The 22,617-nt window shown below is 37.6% G+C and overlaps 1 protein-coding gene across 5 annotated transcripts in view; it reads right to left on the reverse strand.

Moving 5' to 3' along the window:
- The window catches only part of exoc6b (exocyst complex component 6B), a 98,593-nt gene that overhangs the window by 8,676 nt on the left and 67,300 nt on the right, over positions 1-22,617 (reverse strand). For 3 of the 5 annotated variants that reach the window (XM_026267142.1, XM_026267139.1, XM_026267137.1), the window contains 2 exons: positions 3,688-3,800; positions 3,550-3,561 (listed from right to left, as the gene is read on the reverse strand). In XM_026267142.1, the coding sequence (XP_026122927.1) occupies positions 3,550-3,561; positions 3,688-3,800 (125 nt within the window). The remainder of the gene's footprint in view (positions 1-3,549; positions 3,562-3,687; positions 3,801-22,617) is intronic. The other 2 variants (XM_026267141.1, XM_026267138.1) reach the window with 1 other exon arrangement.

Genomic DNA, 22,617 nt, shown 5'->3' on the forward strand with positions numbered 1-22,617 from the left:
TTAAGGGTGTGGCCACTTAAGTGACAGGTGGATTGTCACTGCTGATGCTGCCGTCGAGCTAGGGGGGCATGGTTTCAGCATTATATGGAATTTATTATATGTAAGGGACACGCTGCCAAGATGGCGACTACCCACTCCACCCACTTTGACCTTCAAAAATTATACATAGACTGAATCTATGTGTGTGTGTGTGTGTGTATATATATATATACACACACACACAGTTGCTGGACATATAATTAGAATATCAACAATAAGTTGACTTCACTAATTCCATTCAAGAAGTGAAACTTGTATTATGTTCATTCATTACACACAGACTGATATATTTAAAATGTTTATTTCTTTTAATTCTGATGATTATAACTGACAACTAAGGAAAATCCCAAATTCAGTATCTCAGAAAATTTGAATATTGTGAAAAGGTTCAATATTGAAGACACCTGGTGCCACACTCTAATCAGTTAATTAACTCAAAACAACTGCGATGGCCTTTAAATGGTCTCTCAGTCTAGTTCTTTAGGCTACACAATCATGGGGAAGACTGCTAACTTGACAGTTGTCCAAAAGATGACCACTGACACCTTGCACAAGGACGGCAAGACACAAAAGGTTATTACAAAAGAGACTGGCTGTTCACAGAGCTCTGTGTCCAAGCACATTAATAGAGAGGCGAAGGGAAGGAAAAGATGTGGTAGAAAATAAAAGTGTACAAGCTAGGGATGGGCATGATTAATCGACGATCGATAATTGATCGTTAAGATTTTCCTCGATCATGTTAATTTGTTATCGATTAATCTAAAGCATTTTTTTTTTAATCTAATGCAGGTTGCGTTGCGTAGTGCGAGTCTTCAAGCAATTAAATGAATTTCACTGTGTGGCAGCAATTAAATATTTTACCACCATGGGGCAATATTTGACACCCTACTCGGTTATCTGTGATCTTCCGTTTTGATTTCAAAGAATAATCATGAAGATGTCACGGCGAAGTGTGGCGTGGGACCATTTTGATTTAAAAAGCGAACTAGTTAACTGCAAACATTGCGATACCGTGTTTAAGTACAACACGGCCACGACTCAAATGATGTACCTATGCATCCCGGCAAATTTTCATGAGGCTTTAACCCTTTCGAGTCGATTAACGCATATATGCGTTTTGAGTCATTTTCTCCTGATAACCCCTGATAAATTACACTCTCAGTTTTTATCGTACAGATAAGAGCAATACATCAATTGAATCTGTAAAGGGTCTAGTTTTTTTTGGATACAGACATAATAACAAAAAACCTTTGTGCACTTATAAAATAAAGATAACAAACAAGGTGCGCTGTCTACAGTCTTTGTCTCCGCTGATCGTCATGTACAAACATTTCATTAAAATGAACCGTAACTCCGTGAATACTCAACGAAGAGACATGAGAGAGATATCTATAGAAAGCCTGGAATGTCTACTTTTAAACTAAACAAGTGCTTCCGAAAAACAAATATTCTGAGATAAAGTAATCCATATGAAAACAACGCAATGTCTGTTTTTCATATCTTCCTTCATTATATTTAATGTGACCACGCCCCCGCGCTGAACGCGCTATTCAGATTCAAACTGAAGCGCGCGGCTTGAATACACCCACACAGAAGAAAAGGCAGCGAGACTGTTCTTCAAGTTTTTATTTTATTTTACTGTTTGCTTCGCGATGAGAGGACTAAGACATAATTCACCCCAAAAAGATGTGATGTGGTTGATGATTTGAGAAATGGATTTCCTCAGAAAAAAGAATGAAGCACTTTATTCAGACTCAAAACGCATATATGCGTTAATCGACTCGAAAGGGTTAAGAACGCCTGCTAGCAGCTGCAGGTTCCGCTGCTTTAGAGCACTGCATATGCACGCGGATATATGTTCGGTTTGCCTGAACGTAGTTTAACTGTCTGCCACAAGTTGATCTTGTAATAAAGGTCTCACCGAGGAAAAACACGCTGTATTTTTGTATTCATTGCATTTTTTTATTATAAAAATTAAATAATTAATTATATTATAAAAATATTAATGATTAATCGATAGTCGATCGTTAATTCTCCCGACGATCGACTAAGAAAATTTAATCGAATGCCCATCCCTAGTACAAGCAATAGGGATAACCGCACCCTGGAGAGGATTGTGAAACAAAACCCATTCAAAAATGTGGGGGAGATTCACAAAGAGTAGACTGCAGCTGGAGTCAGTGCTTCAAGAACCACTACACACAGACGTATGCAAGACATGGGTTTCAGCTGTCGCATTCCTTGTGTCAAGCCACTTTTGAACAACAGACACCGTCAGAAGCATCTAAAGACAAAAAGGACTGGACTGCTGCTGAGTGGTCCAGTTATGTTCTCTGATGGAAGTAAATCATCTGCTGGTGTTGCTCCACTGTGTTTTCTGAGGTTCAAGGTCAATGTAGCCGTATACCAGGAAGTTTTAGAGCACTTCATGCTTCCTGCTGCTGACCAAATTTATGGAGATGCAGATTTCATTTTCCTACAGGACTTGGAATCTGCACACAGTGTCAAGGCTACCAGTACCTCGTTTAACGGCCATGGTATTTCTGTTCTTAATTGGCCAGCAAACTCGCCTGACCTTAACACCATAGAAAATCTATGGGGTATTGTGAAGAGGAAGATGCGATATGCCAGACCCAACAATGCAGAAGAGCTGAAGGCCACTAGCAGAGCAACCTGGGCTCTCATAACACCTGAGCAGTGCCACAGACTGATCGACTCCATGCCACGCCACATTTCTGCAGTAATTTAGGTAAAAGGAGTCCCAACTAAGTATTGAGTGCTGTACATGCTCATACTTTTCAGTTGGCCAAGATTTATAAAAATAATTTCTTTGTATTGGTCTTAAGTAATATTCAAATTTCCTGAGATACTGAATTTGGGATTTTCCTTAGTTGTCAGTTATAATCATTAAAATTAAAAGAAACAAACATTTGAAATATATCTGTCTGTGTGTAATGAATGAATGTCATATACAAGTTTCATATTTTGAATGGAACCTTTTGATGATATTCTAATTATATGACCAGAACCTGTATATTTATTAAGATATATATTAATTGCATTCAAAATAAAAGTTTTTATCGCAAGTTTTTTGTGTGTATATTTATTATGTACATATGAATACATGCAAGTATATATAAATATACATGCATGTATATATTTCAGAAAAATATTTTATATATTAAATATATTTATTTATAATATAAATTATATGAATATAAATATAGACATAAATGCATGTAAATTCTTTCAAAATATATACTTCATGTACATGTATTTAAATATACATCATAAATATACACAGAACATACATTATGCAAACAACATTTTTTTTGGATGCAATTAATCATGATTAATCAATTTGACAGCCCTATTTTACTTGATTTTATTTGATATGTAAAGCATTGTTTTTTAATTCTTTTTCAGGGTGAAATACTACCTGGAAATTAAAATGAAAATCACCCATGTATAGGGCATTCTCATCACAAACACCAAATGCAGAGTACTTACGACCGCGAAATCCTGCTCATGAGAATCATAAAATGAGAGATGAGAGAAAACATGGTTTGCATCTGATCTAATGTCTTAACATAAGAGCATGTGGTTTGATGAGTGAGGAGAAGAGCGAGACACCAGTGTGAGACTCACTTTTCTAGGAGGGCCAGAGCCGTATGAGGATTGACTCGCAGGTACTTGCAGGTGGGTCGACCATAGTCAGCCAGATATGTCGACCAGTCCCACTGAGTGAAGAGATCCAGTAACTAAACAAGACAGTGGCCAGTGCAGGGAAGAAAAGACAAAGAGAGATCATTAAAGTTCATTAAACACCATTGCTGGCCCTTGTTAGATCAGGCCAGTTCACTTCTCTCAATGTTACATAAGTGAGCAGGGCCCCTTAAATGAGATTATAGAGGAGACACAGGGGAAAGCAACATGACAAAGCAGGGGATTAGAGGAGAATGGAGAGAGGTTAAAGAGAGAACAGCCATTTACACTCTTTCACCCTCTTTCTGACCCGGACCTGACCCGATAATGGGCCAGTAATGACCCGTGATTGACCCAGCCATGTACTGACCTTGCTGGAGCCAGGCCAAAAATGCACCCCTCAGCACTGGCTCAATAAACAACAGAGCACATTCCTTCCTCCCAAACAAACCCACTCGCACAAACACACACATTTAGACACATATTCAGTGCTGGGAATGCAAACAAACACAATCAAACATGTCATCAAACTTTCAAAAAGAAAAAAGGCAAATGGCTATACAACAATCCCTGTATTCAATCGCAAGCAAGATGCACAAAGGACGCAGAAAAAACATTTGCCTATGTGCGTATGAGGAAAATACATACATGACAAAAATACATGGCTGTAAGTTAAATTCACTGTTATAATTGATAAACAGCAGGTTTTTGTGTAGTCAAGCTACAGTCTTCAGCTGTCTTTCCAAGTATATGGTAAAAAATAAAATAAAATAAAAAAAAATAAAGAAATCCTAAAATTTGTAGGATTAAATATACGTCACATATCAATTTTGTCTTTCAACAAACATACAAAGCTGGAGACAATCAAAGTTTGATTAAAATGTATAAATCAATGAAGACGAAGCCAAGCTAAAATTGCATTATCTAGTTCTGTTAAGTGAAATATCAGTAACATTCCATGTGCTGCTAAACTGCAAAATTAGCCTAAATTTTCAGTAGTGTATCAATGAATGAAGTCACTTTCAAACCAAGGAGCTTTGTATGATCTGTATGGGAAAATGTTTTGCTCTCAATCGAAATGCCTTATCATATTCCCGATGAAATAACTGGATTTCGCCTTACCTATGAAAACAATAGTAAACAGTAATAATAAACGCTGTCACCTTCGGGGCGTAAATTTCTTCTAACAGTAGGGGGGGACAATAAACAAACTTTCTCTAGCAATTTTTGAAGGGGGCAAAAATAATACAGCTAAAATTAGGGCTCAATGATTAATTGCATTGGTGATAATATCGCGATAAAAAAAAAATTCACAGTGCAACTACACTCGGTCAGGTGACACGCAAGAGATAAGAGGTGTGTTCGACTGGACTTCTGGATCAACCGGTGTATGACATCAAAAGTATGGCAAGAGAAAGCATAAGGAGAAGAGAAAAGCCATAGATGATGTCACACAGGTGCAGGGGCTGGTCAAAATATGACGAGGAATTTCTTGTTCTCTGCTTCACTCCTGTGTCTATAGCAGATGCTACATTTGCAATGTTTCACCTCAACAGCTCTACTGTAAACTGGACGCGACAAAGCGACCGTTGCAAATCATTTAACTTTGTGTCAGTACATCATAAATAGAACAAGGAACCAGTTTAATGTCAGGTTTTATCACACAAAGCCACATCCAGTGTAGACAGCGTCACTGATTGGTTTTACTGTATTTTGCCGCGGCTCACGTCCAGTGTAGACACACTGTTTAATGTCACTGGTGAGGAGGAAAGCCTTAAGTGTCGTATGCCTTAGCGGACAGCATTGAACCCGGAATAAACAAATAACAGAGAGAATGATAATAATAATAACATTATTCTCTCTATGCTAAGTGATGCAGGTATTTTTTCCCTGTATGTTTTATTATTTATTTAAAAAAGTATTATTTTTTAATAATGTTTATTAAAATTATTTGGCACAACCAAAAACTTTTGAGAACCACTGGTCTAAAGTTAACGGACAGGGTTTAAAAAGTGCAGTCCACATGTTTACATGTTTATTACAGTGACTTTGAATTACCTAAAGTAGTGTGGTAAAGCAACATATTCTGCAATCTACTTTTGTTTTTTGTAATTTGTACATTAATGTTTACACCAGGCTTATTTTTCAGTGCTTCATGTTGTCAAAGTTATTAAATGCTTATGAGGTTGGAAGTTCATCAAATCAGTCAATATAATACTGCGATTGTAGTTGTTTAATAAAAAAAATTATTCAATTCAATTCATGCATCACCTAATTTCATCGTAACATAGGCCAGGCCTCACAGTGTTCCAACAAAATTTGGCTACTTTAACACTGTTGCTGCAGGTTGAAGCGACCCCAATAATGTGATATTTAGCCCCTGAAATGCAAATTTTACCAGGCGACCGCCTCGAAACATGGCTAGTTTAGGTTAGTAATTGCGCAGGTTTTGTTGTGAAAACCTGTCAACCCTGTCTGTGAAGCAGGTAACATTATTATGTAAGTGTAAGTAAGTGTAAGTCGTGACATTTGCCAAGTATGGTAACCCATACTTGGAGTTGGTGCTCTGCATTTAACCCATCCAAGTGCGCGCACACACAGCAGTGAGAGGTGAACACACCGTGAACACACACCGGGAGCAGTGGGCAGCTATAGATCCAGCACCCAGGGAGCAACTGCGGGTTCAGTGCCTTGCTCAAGGGCACTTCAACCATGGGTATTGAGGGTGGAAGAGAGTGCTGTTCATTCACAACCTCCCACCTGTGACCTTCGGGTAACTAGTCCAAGTTCTCTTTACGGGCAGCTGTGGCCTAATGGTTAGAGAGCCGGACTAGTTACCAGAAGGTCGCCGGTTCGAGCCTCTGTGCTTTTTTGAGATTCTGCCCGTGTTTATTGCTAATATAACATATCATCGAAATATACCGTAAATTGGTTCTATCACCCCCCAACCCCACGTGATTTCCACCTATGGTCACCTTTAGTCTGACTTCATAAAAAAATACTTGTAAAATATAAGACTAAAGCAATTATCAAGTTCATCTGAAATCAAACTTAACAAACAACAGATTTAACCACCTGCTTTTCATACCATGTGCACACACCCTGTGTGATGATGACAGATAAGCACCTGCGTAAGATAAGTGCTTTTTGGATTTGCATTCATATCTTGTTTGTTCCTTTCTTCTCTCTTCTTCCCGCTGGCATGGTCTGCACAGACCCATCAAGGGAGCAAGGCTGAGAAGCGAGAGAGAGAGAAAGCGAGAGAGAGCGAGAGAGAGAATGAAAACAGCAAGGTTTTGCTGCTGTCATTTGTAATCTGAATGCACTTGCATTCCACATAGTGCAAGCTAGTGTGTCAAACTCGTCCATGACCCGGGTTTCACCTTTCCGCTCTGCCTCTCCGCCCCGCCTTCACCTCCCAATGAACTTCCACTCTGTCTCTCTCTTTAACCTCGGTGTGACCCCCGACAGTGTTATCGGCCCTTTCTGAACAAACAGAGGGCCATGTTAGAGAGGAGCTGGGGCATGGGGGCGAGTGAACGGGCGCTGGATTATCACTTCCTCTCATTCTTTTAAAAGAAAGAATGATGGAGAGAAAGGGAGGGAAGAAAACATGACGTTGCACATTGATGTGTTGCTCTCGGTTCCCTCTCAGCCTCAGCGTCCACACCATCTCTCCCCACTCTGGGCCGTTGGATAAGGGCTTATAACAGTTATTATGACCATCGTACTTGTTTGTTTGGAACGCAGCAGGAATAGCTATTCTCGTTAATAGCCTAGGGGTGCTGGGAATTGACTGCCGTGTTTTTCTTTTCTCCCCTTAGACTTGTTGCTCTTTCTTGCAGCGTTCTGGAAAAACAAGGTTTGATTTGCCACTTTACTGTTGCAATAAATCTAAAAATGCTCTGGTGGGGAGCTTGTTATGTAATGATCACCTATACCCTAGTAACCTAGTAGCCACCTACAACGGCTTGTGAACAACCAGCCGATGAAGTACAATTATTCATCACGACTTAATGAGGTCAATGTGAATGGGCTGCTATGTAAAAGAAGGAAAACTAAGATGAGAGGATAACGTTCTTAACCTCAAAGTCAATTAGTTTTGTGTTCTCTAGTCACTAAAGTTAATGTGTTTTGTTCTCTTTGTGCCATCACTGCCACTATCACTTCAACCACGCCTTCTCCTCTCACTCCGTTTACCGTTAGTTCTCCTCTCACCTCTGGCTGCCCTCTGGCTCTCAGCATTGTTTAGTGCATTCTAAAACTGGGCCGTCAGCCCCAAAGGCTCACACAGGCCAAAGTCAGTTGAGCTTGAGCCTGAATAATGATAACATTGATAATAACCAGCACAGAAAAGAGAGATCAGCCTAGTATATAAAGCAATAACAATAACCCTCACCTCAAACAACCAGAAAAAGTGGCCGAAGTAAAACTTAGTAAAACGTATACGTGGCTGTCCTATATTCAGAAGGGCCTACTCCATTATCTAGCAGAGTAGCTTCAGGTTATGTCTTAATAAAAATGTCTTTTAAAGGTCTATTAAACATAGGATGAGTCACAATGGGCTGGTATGCGAGTTGTGATTTGAACCGCAGCAAATGGGCTCAAGTGCACGGTCGTAAATGTGAACGACGAGTAAATCCGATACAGATACAGCAGCAGTAAACGTCTGCTGGGAGCAAATAAGCGCATTAGAGATTCATAACAATTTCAAGTGCACTGAGAGAAAGAAGCCAGCAAAAAATAAATAAAACAACTGGAATCAAGAGGATAATCAAAGAAGATAGTAAGTATCTTTGTTGGCCTCTTCAAATGATCTGTAAGCCTTTTCCAAGTTTAAAGGCCTAGTTCAAGCAAAAATAAAAATCCTGTTGTCAAATACTGTCATGTTCTTCCTAACCCATAAGATTTATATATATATATATAAAACCAAGCATATTTGTACCTCAATTGAAGTCAATTCCTCCAAAACTTTGATTATTTAAAAACAAATATTTGATCAATTCATGTACAGAGGGCGAATGGAAATGAAAGTGGAAATGGAAAATCAACAGTACATGATTGATGCGAACAAACCTAAGAAAAATTCTAATTGGTTATGTTTGAGATAATTTTTTATCATATTTGATATTCTCCATGTATGTGCATTGAACAGGTTTATTTGTGAATAGAAACATAAATATGTTCCCCATATAAAGTAATCTTCATTTTTGGGTGAACTATCCCTTTCAAGTGTTCAATTATATATGTCTCTGACATTTATCACCGATTCTCTGTCAAGTGTTTTCAATAGGAGTAAAAAGAGATCCAAGAAAGAGGTGCAAAACATTTTGATGTGCAAATTTGCTGGCTCTATGGCTAATAAAAATGGTGGAAAAATCAGAGGGTGGACTGAGAAACTTAATAGAATAAATAACAATTGTGATCCCCAATCATCCTGTTCACCCTGAGTCCGTTAACAAGTGGGTTACGAACTCACAGATTTTAAGATGCGTAGTTAGCTGCCTAGTTAACATAAGATGCCTAGTTAACATCTTTTCATTCTGATCCTTACATCACCGCTTATAATCATTTCTAGAGTTTTTTTTTTGTGGGAAATCTAAGGAAAGTCATGAAAAGAGTCTTACAAAATTGGCATGTGCAGATATAAACAACTTATAATGAACAGCGAGGTCTGAATCAAAAACCCTTCACTCAGCTATCTGAGAGGAGCGGAACGAAAAAAAAAAGGGAAGGAGCAGCACCTAAAGCATCATTCAACATCAGTCAAAGTTCACCGGGAGGAAAATGATAAGCAGTATCTGGGTACTGAAAAAAAGGAAAAGTGGCTCCCTTTTTCTCAAGCAATATTTCAGTCTGCACAGTAGTAGCAGACAGAGGTCAGAGGTTAACCATAGAGGTTATCTTGGCTTAAGCTCTATCTACGCTAAAGCGTCCAGCAAAGCAGCAAGCATGAGACACTCAAACACAAATCTCAGGCTACGCAAACATACACACTCTTAACTGCTGGGAAAGGATACTCATGTCATTCATCAAGGATTAGCAATGTTGAAAATGTGCTATCTTTTCTGTCAAAAAAACACTTACAAATGACACAGTATTAGAAGCAGCAGTGCTGGAGATAACAGCAACTGTCAATCAAAACAAGAGAAAGAGTAAATAAAGATTAAGAAGCAAAGACAAAAAAACAAAATAAAGCGGTTCATAATTAAAAGATGATGAAGTCGAGGAAGAGGAGAAAAATGATGGAGAGGTAAAGGAAAAGGAGGCAGCAAGGGAGAGCAGGAGAAGAAGAAGAGGGAGTTGTGCAGGATTCAGATGAGACAGGTCAAAGAGAGGGAATAAAAATAAAGGAGAAACATGATCTGAACTTTACAATAAGTTTCAAATCATTATATTTAGTTAATACGGGTAAATAACAATAGAAAAAAAACATATCTGAGTGAATCGGATTATCGAAATGAAAAAAAAAAAATAATGATTAATAAGTGCTATTGAAGTGTTAACCATTATATTTTATGACATAATGCATTGACTTATAAAAACAAATACCGTTTTATTGTAAAGTGTTACTAAGATATTCAAGTAAAAATCAAAACACAATCTTTCCACAATCTTAAAGCTCACTCAAAAATGAAAATTCTATTATTTACTTATCCTCACGTCACTTTTCTTCTGTGGAATGCAAAATAAGATATTTTGAAAAATATCACATTGTTTTTTCTTTTCTTTTCTTTTCTTGTATCCATACCATGTTCTTCAGAAAACCATCTCCTGTGTTCTGGAGAAGCAAGCAAGTCATGAAGGTGAATGAATTCTCATGAATTTTCATGAATTAGCTATCCTTTAAGTCTATAAATAAGAATTTTGCTGCATATTATGTCAAAACAGTGGCAGTGAAGTATGTTTATAGAGTGTACCAAAAAGAGACTATACCCCTGAACTGAACTCCAGAGTGAGTAGGGCATAGAGATGCTCTCATTCAAATAGAATTCACCCTGCACTGAACTCTGAACGGAGTAAAATCTGAGTTTAAAAATGAACAATGACCACTTACTATTGGTCCACTCTGCTAGAATGCTGGTGGGGCTGTGCCACAACTGAGTGGCTCATATAATTACATTAGGAGAAGCAGAGACTTACATGATTAAGACAGGACAGAAGTCTCAAGAGGGCTTCAGAGAAATTTCAGATGAGCAAAAGCTCAAGCCTGAAGTCTTCTGACAGCCGTAACCTGATTAAAGGGTTTAGACCACAAAGAGTTCATGTGAATAGGTTTCCACCTTTTCAACTCAATGACAATACTAAATTGATACAGAGTTTTTACTCTTGTTTTCTGTCACTATAGCACAATGCTGATCTCTAACTGCAAAATGAACATTTGCTGAGGAAACTCTAAGCAGGTTCAAAACGCATGAGGGAGGTTGGGGTCAGTGGGTTGTCAAGATGGCAATGGTTGCGGTGGATGATACACTATGTCTCTAAGCTGAACCCCACTCGGGTCATTGTTCTGTTATCAGTCCTTTTCGCTCTGTTAGCAAGCCACATCTGGGACAAGTGAAAACAGCCCTCTTCCTGAGGCCGCAACCTCTGAGGAGCCATAGTCTGGGGAAGACTTGGCCTCAAACTTACCTTCCTGTCCTCTTCAGACAAGGAAGAGTTATCTCAGGGGTTATGGCGTGGTGAAGTGGTCACAGAGACCTGAGAAAAGTGGCTACATCCCACAGAATGCAAAACAGTCTCATTTCTGAAACATTTAAAGATTTCAAATAGCTGCGTAAGTGAACCTTAGAAAAACCTGGTTCACTGAAATCTTAGTAAAAATCGGATGACAGACTATGACAGAAGGATTACAAGTTATCCAAAAAATGTCCAATATTAAATGTAATTATATATTTATTTATTTATAGTTATACACTTAAAGGATTTTTTATATAGTACTATAATTAAAAGGTCCTACATAATCTTTGGGTCACAGAACAGTTGATTTGGCACGTCCCTCTGTATACTCTGTGACCTTCTGGTTGACTTGTTTTGACACTTATTTTAATAGAGTTACAGACTGTAATTCATGGACATTTGACAGCGTTTACTTCAGCCTAGGGGAAGAGGTGGCCTCACTTTCAACTTCCTGTCCATTCAGAAAAGAGAGTTATTGCCAGGTCAAAATGACAACAAAACAGTCACAAGCTCTTTTGGTCGAATGCAGGACAGATCATCTAAGAATGAGTGTTAAGAAATGAATGCATAACATCTATGGATGAACAGTAATGTCTCGCAGGTGGAATATGAGCTCATTCTCACTGTCTATTTCTCCATATAACCCTTTTAAAGGTGTTGCTGCTGGTAATTAATAACCGTTAGACTGAAAAACTTGGCACTAGCCTGGGGAACACATGACCTCTATTTTACCTTCCTGTGGATTCCGACAAGGTAAAAGTTATTGCTGGAGCAGCAGTGTGACAGAACGGTCAGAGCTAAGAGCTGGTAGCAAGAAGCTAAAACAGTCTGCAATGTGCAAGAAAAACTTAGAGGAACACAGAACAGAAAAAAAGAATGAGGCTGAAATATTTAAAACAGAAGTTTTACACTGAAGTTTTAACATTCTTAAATACATGCAGCCAAAATAATGTTCTATGCATGATCTACATACAGTATGTTATCTAATTTACATAACACTGACATAAGATTACTCTTATTCTCAAGTAAATATATGAGAAAAAAAATTATGAAGATGTACACAATAGATTTGAGCCTTCACATAACAGGGAAATTCAAATGACTGAGGACTGATAGAGGATTGATCAAAAGTGTTGGTAAAGATTTTACAAAAAGGCTGAATACAAAAGAAAATTAGTATTTTAAATAAACACTAACTATTCATGAAATAATGCATTATGGTTCTCATAAAAGTATTAAGCAGCACAACTGTTTTTAATTGACAATAATGAGAAATGTTCAGTTGAGAACAAAATCAGCATTTGGTTTTACTGTTTTTACTTCGATTTGATCAAATGAATGCAGACTTGGTGAGGACAGGAGACTTATATATGCTAAACAATTTCTGTAAAAAAAAAAAAAAAAGGTTTGAAATAACTGCTTTTAAAGATCTGGTCTTTAAAGGTTTTGTAGCTAGTGCAGAAAAATCACTTTGCATATGGAGGAAAAAAATGTGATTTTTACTTTCATACAGTAACTATTCTGAAATGTGCTAAAACAGGAAGAAATGCTGTGGAATATTCAAATATGAAAAGGAAATTCAAAACAGCTTTATTACGAGCATGACAGTGTCTTTTGTTGAGGCATTTCCAGAAATCATATTGGTGTCAAGGGTGTCTCTCGTTCACGTTTAGAAGAGCCTTTTTAAGGCTTACAGGAAATGGACCAATCAAAACGACTCTTACAGCTGCTGTAAGAAAATGAAGATGGAATGTGGTTTGTGTGTGTGGTGTGGTGACAGACAATAAACCAGACAATAAACCAAACAGAACTCCTACCCCTTTCACAGGGCATGAATAACGATATAATCTGATCAAAGGCTTTTTTGGTGATGGCGTGGTGCTGTCTCTATAGACATGAACTCTGATAGACCTTATGATCAGGGTCACCAAAAGGCTACAGACTAAATACTGCTTACTCATGATCACCACAGCATTAAGACAAAGAGATAAACAGCTGCCAAAGAAAGGGAAAGAGAGACTGAGAGAAAGATAGAAAGATAGAAAGAGAGAGAGAGAGAGAGAGATAAACAAAACAAAATGAAACTAAGGGTCAGGTTGGTGCTTGTTATCCCGATGGAATTCACCAAATCTCATTTACCTTACTTAATGGGAAACAAATTGGCATTTGTAAATGGCCTACAACACATTGCGCTTTCCGGTAAGAAGGTGATGAGGGTTTAGGTGGAGGTTATTAAAGAGGCAAGACTAGTAAAACAACTTTTAAAGGGATCCTATTATGCTTTTTAACTTTTTTCAACTTTGGTTAGTCTGTAATGTTGCTGTTTGAGCATAAACAAGATCTGCAAAGTTACAAAGCTCAAAGTCCACTTCAAAGGGAGATATTTCACCTATCAGAAATCACTTTTCACGACTTGTTTGGAATACAACGCATATTTTCGGGATTTGTTATATCACAAATATCGACGAATGGGGCGAGACCTGGTTAAGCTGCACTAGAGAAGGCAACGAGTGATAGCAATATGTCGGAGTCATGCTAGCTTTCCCAAGGCAGAAAAGATTAGAGTGGTTATAATCATCTGGGTTTAAATCGCGCTCAAATTGATTTCGTTTTGACGCAATATTTAAACTGAAGCTGGCAGATGGCTATGGTAAGAGGCATGACATTTCCTGAACCAGGTGCAGATTGAGTGCTGTCAATCACAACACAAACTGGCCCAGCTAACCAATCACAGCACATTTAGCTTTTCAGAAGGCGGGCCTTCATTTGATAAAGGAACTATTTGAGCTGTCATGCCAGACTGGGAGAGAGGTGTTGTAATAATGTAAAATATGTGAAAAATAATGTGTTTTTCCAACAACCTAGAGTAAGAGTCTGTTCTAGTACACACCCAAAACAAAATCAAGACCTTGTAAAAGAGCATAATAGGACCCCTTTAAGTACAAATTCACAGAGGAGAACGGGAAAATAAAGGCAAAAGAAATGGCAGTAAACAGAGAAAAAAGGAGAGAAGGGGAAAATAATACCAGCCTCTCTTTTCAGTACTCCAGTGCTCTCCCATGAGGGCATAGCTCCTGGCATGGGACTGATCTGAATGGAAGGTGAAGTGGTACGGGGTGAGGGGCTCAGACTTTAGATCCCTCCTGACTCCCTGACTGGACCAAAGCCAAGGTTACCCGAGGGTCAGCTCGCCCCTTCTCTCTTTCTCTCTCTCTCACGCTTTCCAGCATGTATAACATGCATAACAGACACAAACTTACTGCTATACCATACAAACCCCCTCGGCCTGCCAATACTAACGGAGCCTGTGAGATACAGAGAGGGAGAAAGAGCGAGACAGATAGCACGTCAGGCTTTTCGTCCGCTGGCTCCAAGGGAATGAGAGCAGGGTCGGCCGGAGGCCACTCGACTGGCCCACCCCCTACTCGCTTACGCTCTCTCCCTTGGATGGAAAGACAGAAAGAAGGCTGGAGAAAGTGATTATACCTGGTCTGGTTTTGGCTGTTAACTAGAGGAAGGTCAGCCAGCGTGCGCTAGGGCCAGGATGAGTTCACTGTCCAAAATGTCACATTCATGCATCTTCCCGCTCGCTCCCCCATTCTCTTTCCTCATAACTTCGAGTTCTCAGCTATTTGCTCTAAATAATGCAATGAGTGAAGTTAGCATGCATAAACACAGCTATTTGTGCACATCAAAAAGATGAATATGCACAACAATGTTGCTATGTGCATGAAAACAGTGTGAAAATAGGAAGTTTTTTTGAGACATTCCAAATATGTAAGTTGCTTTCTAAGTTGCAATCTATCTATCATTTCATAATATGTATCAGTAATAATCAATAAAAAGGAATGATAATAATCAATAAAAACAAACATCTACTTATAATAATTAAACCTTAGTATGGCGTTTGTTCCCCATTTATTGTCTCCTTAGCTAGTTGTTCTGCACATAGGAACATTGAGCACAGGAACATACAATACATGCAAATGGACTAAAACAGGTCTCCAAGGGTGTAAGTTACCAGAACCATTACCAGAACGGTGATATCTCTTGAGTGCACAGCACGAGCAGGTCAAACTACAATGCAGAATATTAATAACCATGACTGGACTGTCACACCCATACCATTATAATAAGAACACCATTATACTAAAACTCTGTGAATATTTAGAGTTTAGCTGCTGTGTTTCTGCACATTGTTGTTACGTAAAGAACGCGTCCACAAAAGGAGTTCACATTCAGAGCTCTGCAGACACGTTCATTTGCATTCGGGCTCTTTTTGCAAATAGCCTATAAGTCTTAATATTAACGTTATTTTGTATAAATAACGAAGCGTATTCTACATGAAAGTATGAGTTTAATCCCATCGATTAAAAACTTGCTATTAAATGCGTCACTCTACTGGTCATCTTCAGCGCATGCCTCTAAAAACAGAAATGCAGAACATTAATAACTACTGTCATATAGACTAACTTAATAATGAGGGCACTATTGTAAAAATTGTGAATTGTTAGGGTTTCGCTGACGTTTAGTGTTAACTATCTTTTAATCAAAACATGAAAACATTATTTACCCTGTTTGTATCTGAGAGGCATTTGTTACATATTTTCCCTGTGTGTTAACATCAGTAATTATGACTGTCGAATGTCTGACTTAACTCAATGTATTTTGCCCCGCCCCCAAACATATGATTCGACAATAAGTCAAATATCAGCAAGATTCAAAAATTCTGATTCGACTATGAAAATCCTTAGTCGGGACACCCATAGTACATAAAGAGAGAGGCAAACGCAGGTCTACACAGAGAACTAGCAGCTCCGAACACAAGACGACGCATTTTTGCATTGCCTTCAGCTCCATACATCAGGAGAGAGTGGATGATCTTTATTTTTAAGGGGGGGGGGGGGGTACAATGGTATTTCAGAGTTGTTCAAAGTGTTAAAGAGATGGATTCTCATGCTAAAGATGGCCGAAGTTGTAAAAAAATAATTTAGAAGAATGACTGAGAATTTCTGTGCCGAAAATCTTACTTCCGGGTTGGTACAAGTATCGGCTGGATTTTTTCAATCGTGGATCTAATGACGTAGACAAGAACAAAAATCCTTATTTGAGCATTTCTCCCGGATAAGCATGCCCGGGCACACACATTGACCAGAGGAGAGGGAGACCGTGCGCATCAACTTAAATAAGTGCATTTTTGTATGTGAGGGAAAGATTACAGTGTTCAGCTTCCCCAAGAACCCAGCGTTACAGTTGATGCCGTTTGTTTATCTGGGGCATCAAAGGAGTGTATCAAGTGCGTTTGTGTGTTCTGTTCATTTGAGTGACGAAGGTTTTATAAACAAGGCCCAAGTCGACGCTGGATTTGCACATCGTTTGCTATTAAAACATGGAGCCATCCCTGTTCCCTATTCAAGTACAATTGCATCAGATTTCTGTATTTTGTTGGAAATCAAAAAAAATATATATATATATATATATATTTCCACTCAAGGCACGCCTCCAGGAGCTCTGCTTTTTCTGGAAAGAATCTGAAAGCTGTATTTTTCTTAGAAATATGATAAAACTAAAGACTTTTTGGATATATAAAGGATGCAGTAGTACTCTATAGGTACTCAAGATTAACATGAGATTAGGTGAAACTGTGTATGTTATGTACCCTTTAATGAGGTTCCAGACCACCTCAGTAAGAACTTGTTTTTTTTGTTTGTTTTTTTTGCCAAGGCTTTGTGCAAAACGAAGCACAATTTGACACAGGACTTTTCAGAAAGATTGAAACTAAAAGACAATGCTGTGCTGACATTACTGACAACACTCTCCGATTACTGTATCAGAGATTAATATCGCACCACACAGGTGTGCATAATTTTTATTACATAGTAACTTCCGAGTCTACAATCCGCAATACCTATTCGGCGGGTTCTGTTGAGGGGGGGACAAAACAGGACAGAAAATAGCCTTTTACTTCTAAATTAGGATTTGGTCACCTTTAAATAATTAAAACAGTGTCAACTTTTTTTGTCCATTCAATGAAAGTCAATGGGGAAACTATTCCAGATGATTGATATTTTGTTCATCATACAAAAGTGATCATCACTTCAGATATACCAGTTAGTTGTATGGTTTATTTTCAAGTTACTTTAAATGTATTTTTGGACCTTGAAGAGTCTGTTGACTTTCATAATCTGCTGAAACTCTCTACAAAACACCTCCTGTGTTCCACAGAAGACTGGCAGTAATACAGGTTAGGATCAACACGAGGGGGATCTTTTTAAGATTCCTTGATCTTTCACATCATCCACTGTGCTTTTATATACGAGAGAGAAATACAAAAAAGGGTAAGCTGGAGGAGCAGGAATCAGTTGACAGTTTGTGTTCATGCTGAAGTGAGAAAGAAGATGCATGTCAGTGGCATCCTCATAGGGCTGAATGGGACCCTGCCGCAAAAAGAGATGTCAACCCCCTGCTCAGAGAATATCTGCTCCCTCACTGACTCCATACAAGTAGGGCAGCTCATCCGTCTGACCCCTGGAGACCTGTGACAGTGCCTCAAACAGGCCTTTCACTGACACACACCAGCCCGCCATTGAGAAGGAGCAGGGGGGATGGATTTAAGCATGACACACTCACTGGGCATTGAGAGGAAGCAAATGGGGGACGATTAAACTGTGACACCTGTCACTGGCTTGTTTAGGTCGACTATGGAGAAATGGTCTGAGGAGAGCGCTGCCTGTGACGTTTCTTTTTCTTTCTCCTTCCCAGATTTCCACTCTTTCTCATTCGTTTTTACTTATTTTCCATAAGCAAAGACAGGAGAACTGGTTTGCTTGTACAGTCGAAGTTCTGTGGTAGTCTTCATTCTTTCAAACTTTCTATCTCTCCCTGAAGGAGCCACACAAAGAGCTGATCTGTGGGAGGCTGTATCTGAACAGGGTGAGAAGAAGAGCACAGCCCATATGGTTTCATCCTCAATCTCTCTTTCCTGCTCACCTTCACTGCCTTCTGTCTGACCTCAGCTACTGAACCAGGGTTCAGGGAGACTGCGGTTGACCGAGAGGCTCCATTAAAAACACAAACACACACTCGAGCTCTGGTTCATCCTACTGACATCACTTGAAGGGAATGTGGGACAGAGGTGGTCTTAAAATCTCCCACCGGCCCCAAAGGTTCACCAGTTCATACAATCAGTGGACTGTCAGTGGATGACAAGAAACTGACTGGAAATATTATTAACTTTGAAATGTGATTTTATTTTTATTAGTTCCACAGTTCATACAATCAGTGGACTGTCAGTGGTTGACAAAAAATTGACTGGAAATATTGTTAACTTTGAAAATACAGGATTGTCTGCGCATGACCTGATGTTTTATTCGGACCCAGAATAAGGCGAGATGAACATCAAGGAGCGCTAAACACTCCTGCAGTGTGTGTGTTTCATTCATACTCTAAGACTTTTGAAACACCAAGACATTAATATACCATTACGACAATATATGTTTTTTCATCTCCAGCAGGTGATAAAGTATAGGAACAATGCAGTGCTAATTGACATAGCATTACAGTATAGAAACTATTCTGCCTTATTATGTGATAAACAGTGTTTGTAAAAGCTAAAATTGGAGAAAAATATAAGTTGCCTATACTACCAGTCAGAAGTTTTTGAACAGTAAGCTTGTTAATGTTTTTTAAAGAAGTGTCTTCTGTTCACCAAGCCTGCATTTATTTAATCCAAAGTATAGCAAAACAGTAAAATTTTGAACTTTTACTATCCTATTTAACCCTCTGAAGTCGATTAACGGGAATATTTTATGAGGCATTTTCTCCTTATAACCCCAAAAAGTACTTAAATTACACTTTCAGTTTTGATTGTACAGAGCAATACATCAATCGAATCTGTAAAGGGACTACTTTTTTTGTATACAGACGTAACAAAACTTTGTGCACTTATAAAATAAAGATAACAAACAAGGTGTGTTGTCTGCAGCCTTTGTCTGTGCTGATCTTCATTTAGACACGCGTCATTAAAATGAACTGCAACTCAGAGCCATGAGAGATATATCTATAGAAAGCCTGACATGTCTACTTTTAAAATAAACAAGTGCTGTCGAAAACAAATATTATGTGATAAAGTAATCCATATGAAAACAACACAATGTCCGTTTTTCACGTCTCCATTCATTATCTTCTAATGCGACCACGCCCCCGCACTGAATGCTCTATTCAGATTCTTATGTTTCACTGTAGCACAACACAACAGAAGACAACGCAGCCAGACTGTTCTTCATGTTTTTTTATTTTACTGTTTGCTTCATAATGAGAGGAATAAGTCATAATCACCACAAAAAGATGTGATATGGTTGAGGATTTGAGATTTGGATTTCCTCAGGAAAAAAAAGAATGAAGCACTTTATTCAGCAGAGATCATAAACATGAGTTTTATTTATATACTTGTACTAGTTTTCACATAACGTGTAAACATTTTACTAGTTAGTGTTTTTCCAAAGACTTTTTCAAAACTATAATTCCTGACTCCTGATGTTTGTTAGTTTTTTTTTTTGTAGAAAATAAGATTTAGAAAAAGGATTTCTGAAGGATTGTGTGACTGGAGTAATGATGCAAAAAATTCAGTTTGAAAGTCAGCTTTGATTGTTCCTAATAAACTGTTTAACTGCACTCCCAAGTGGATATTAATTATGTTGTGGGATAATTAAATATATTCTAAAACTACAAACATAAAATTATATACATTTATTTTGTCCTCACATTCTTACTTGTAACTCTTCCCTCTCAGTGACACAGCTGACTGAAAGGCTCATTATGCAGCTCATTATGCAGCTCTTTATGCAGGTCTTTATGCAGGTCTTTGTCTTCTCTGGTGTAAATCATGATGATATTCATGATATTTGATGCCTACTCGCATATGACTTTTACCAACAAAAAATGTCTTAGAAAATTTAAATCAATGTATTGTTTTCTTTAAGTGAGTAAACAAGATGATTTTTCACATAATTTAGAAAGAAAAATTCTAGGATACATGCTCCAGTTCTGAAAAGTCCCGGGAACCAATGTTCTGTATGTGTTTTATTGCCTTATTCAAGTGACTTAACATTTTTAGTTTTTCACTAACCACGCATAACATTTTTTTCTCAAAAACATAATCATGTACATGCTGCTCACATATTATTATAGCTCAGTATGTTCTGATTACAGTGAGATTAGACTTTAGTCATTTAGATATTTATAAGAAACTGAAAAAAGCACAAATGTCAGTGCATGACTAAACTTTTCCAGGCCCCAAAAATACCTTTAGACTTGAGAGGGTTAAAATAGCTGTTTTCTATTTGAATATATTTCTAAATTAAATTTATTGAACATCCTGGATCTGTTTTGTCGCTCTTCTTTATTCTTTTTTTTATGTATTATAGAAGTATCGGATCAAGACTCTGTATCGGTAGATACTCAAAATCAAATAACTCTCACTCAGACTAGACGGCAAAAAAACCTGATCGGGACATCCCTTGTTTTTATCTTCATTTGGGCCTTCCATTTGTAGTGCCAAGAGCACACCATAGCCTGATGTGTTTGATCAAAATAATGCTTCAGAGTTCAAAATATTAGCAACATTTAAAGGGACAATTCAACCCCCCAAAAAAAGAAAATTCTGTCATTATTCACCATGATGTGGTTCTGAACCTGTATGATTTCAGTGGAACAAAAAAGATATTTAAAAATGTTTAAAATATTTAAAAACTTTTTTTCCCTCTATACAATAAAAGTCAGCGGGCTCCAATATTGGTTTGAATTCTTAATCTTTAACTGCATAAACTCAAAAACAACACTGTTGACTGTAATGATGTGTGTATAAGGGAAGGTGGCATTACGGTTGCAATCACGTGGAAAGCAGCCTGACACTTGATTCTCTTTCCCAAACGCACAAGTTAGACAGGGAAATACCAAACAGCAATTTTAGAAACAGCTGGAAATCCCACATCTAGCTAGATTTCAGTTTCATTTTCCAAAGCAACATTTATTTTCCCCATTTTCAAGCTCATTCATCTCTTAGCCAGTATTTCTACTTCTTCAGTAATGATCACATTACGCCCTGACATTAATCAGTGTTTAATCTTAGTTTGCTTTCATTTCGACTTTTCAAACTGCAAGGTCACAACCTTTTGCTTTTACTTGACTAGAAACTGTTAGTTGAAAATCATATTTATAGATCCATTTTTTCCCCAAAGCCTGCTTGTTGGTACATGCCGAGCAGCAACTGCCTGAATGTTCCTTGAATAGGAAAACTCTGAACCTGCTCTGAACTTCCTCCAATACCACAAACAATATGAAGATTAATTACAGTGTCACAAATCAGAAAAAACAACTACTACAGGAAAGATATTCTACTTTTGAAAATCTGGGATCAGTCAGATTTTTTTTTTTAATGAAATTAATGCTTTTATTCAGCAAGTTTGTACTAAATTGATCAAAAGTTACAGTATAGACTTTCAACTGATTTCTTCTATTTCAAATAAAAGCAATTTTAAAACTTTCTATTCATTAAAGAATTCTACAAAAATTTATCAGAAATGCTTTCAAAATGTATAAAAATATTTCTTAGCTGCAAATCAGCTCATTTCAATGATTTTCGTAGGATTATGTATCACTGAAGACTGGAGTAATTACTTAAATTTAGCTTTGCCATCACATGAATAAATTAAAATTAAAATATATTCATATATTATATATTATTTATTTATATATTAAACAGGAAACCGTTATTTTGAATTGAAAAATAATTCCACAATAGAGGTCAATGCTAAGGATTTAGTGGGCCCACAAAAAATAAAATAAATGCTGTTTTCATTGTTTTTTTATCTGTTATCTTGTATTCTAATAAATAAGCTTAATTGACTTTTAGACACCAATTCAACTTTTGATACCACAGCAAAAATCACTAGCCAAAAATACAGAGAAATATAAAGTTTAAACATTATTAAAGACGAGTGACAAATGAACAAATTACAAGTAATAACACAATTAAATATAAGCCTATAGCACAAAAAAAGAAATGAAATAATCCTTTAGGTTTTTATGTTTGTAGATGTTAAGGTACAGAAATTGAAAAATCACGTATAAAATAACATTTTCATATTCTTCACTCTGTTGCATCTTGATTTTTTATAACCATTTTAAATTAGA

Source organism: Carassius auratus, chromosome 7 (assembly GCF_003368295.1).
Source record: "Carassius auratus strain Wakin chromosome 7, ASM336829v1, whole genome shotgun sequence".
NCBI classification, from domain to species: Eukaryota; Metazoa; Chordata; class Actinopteri; order Cypriniformes; family Cyprinidae; genus Carassius; species Carassius auratus.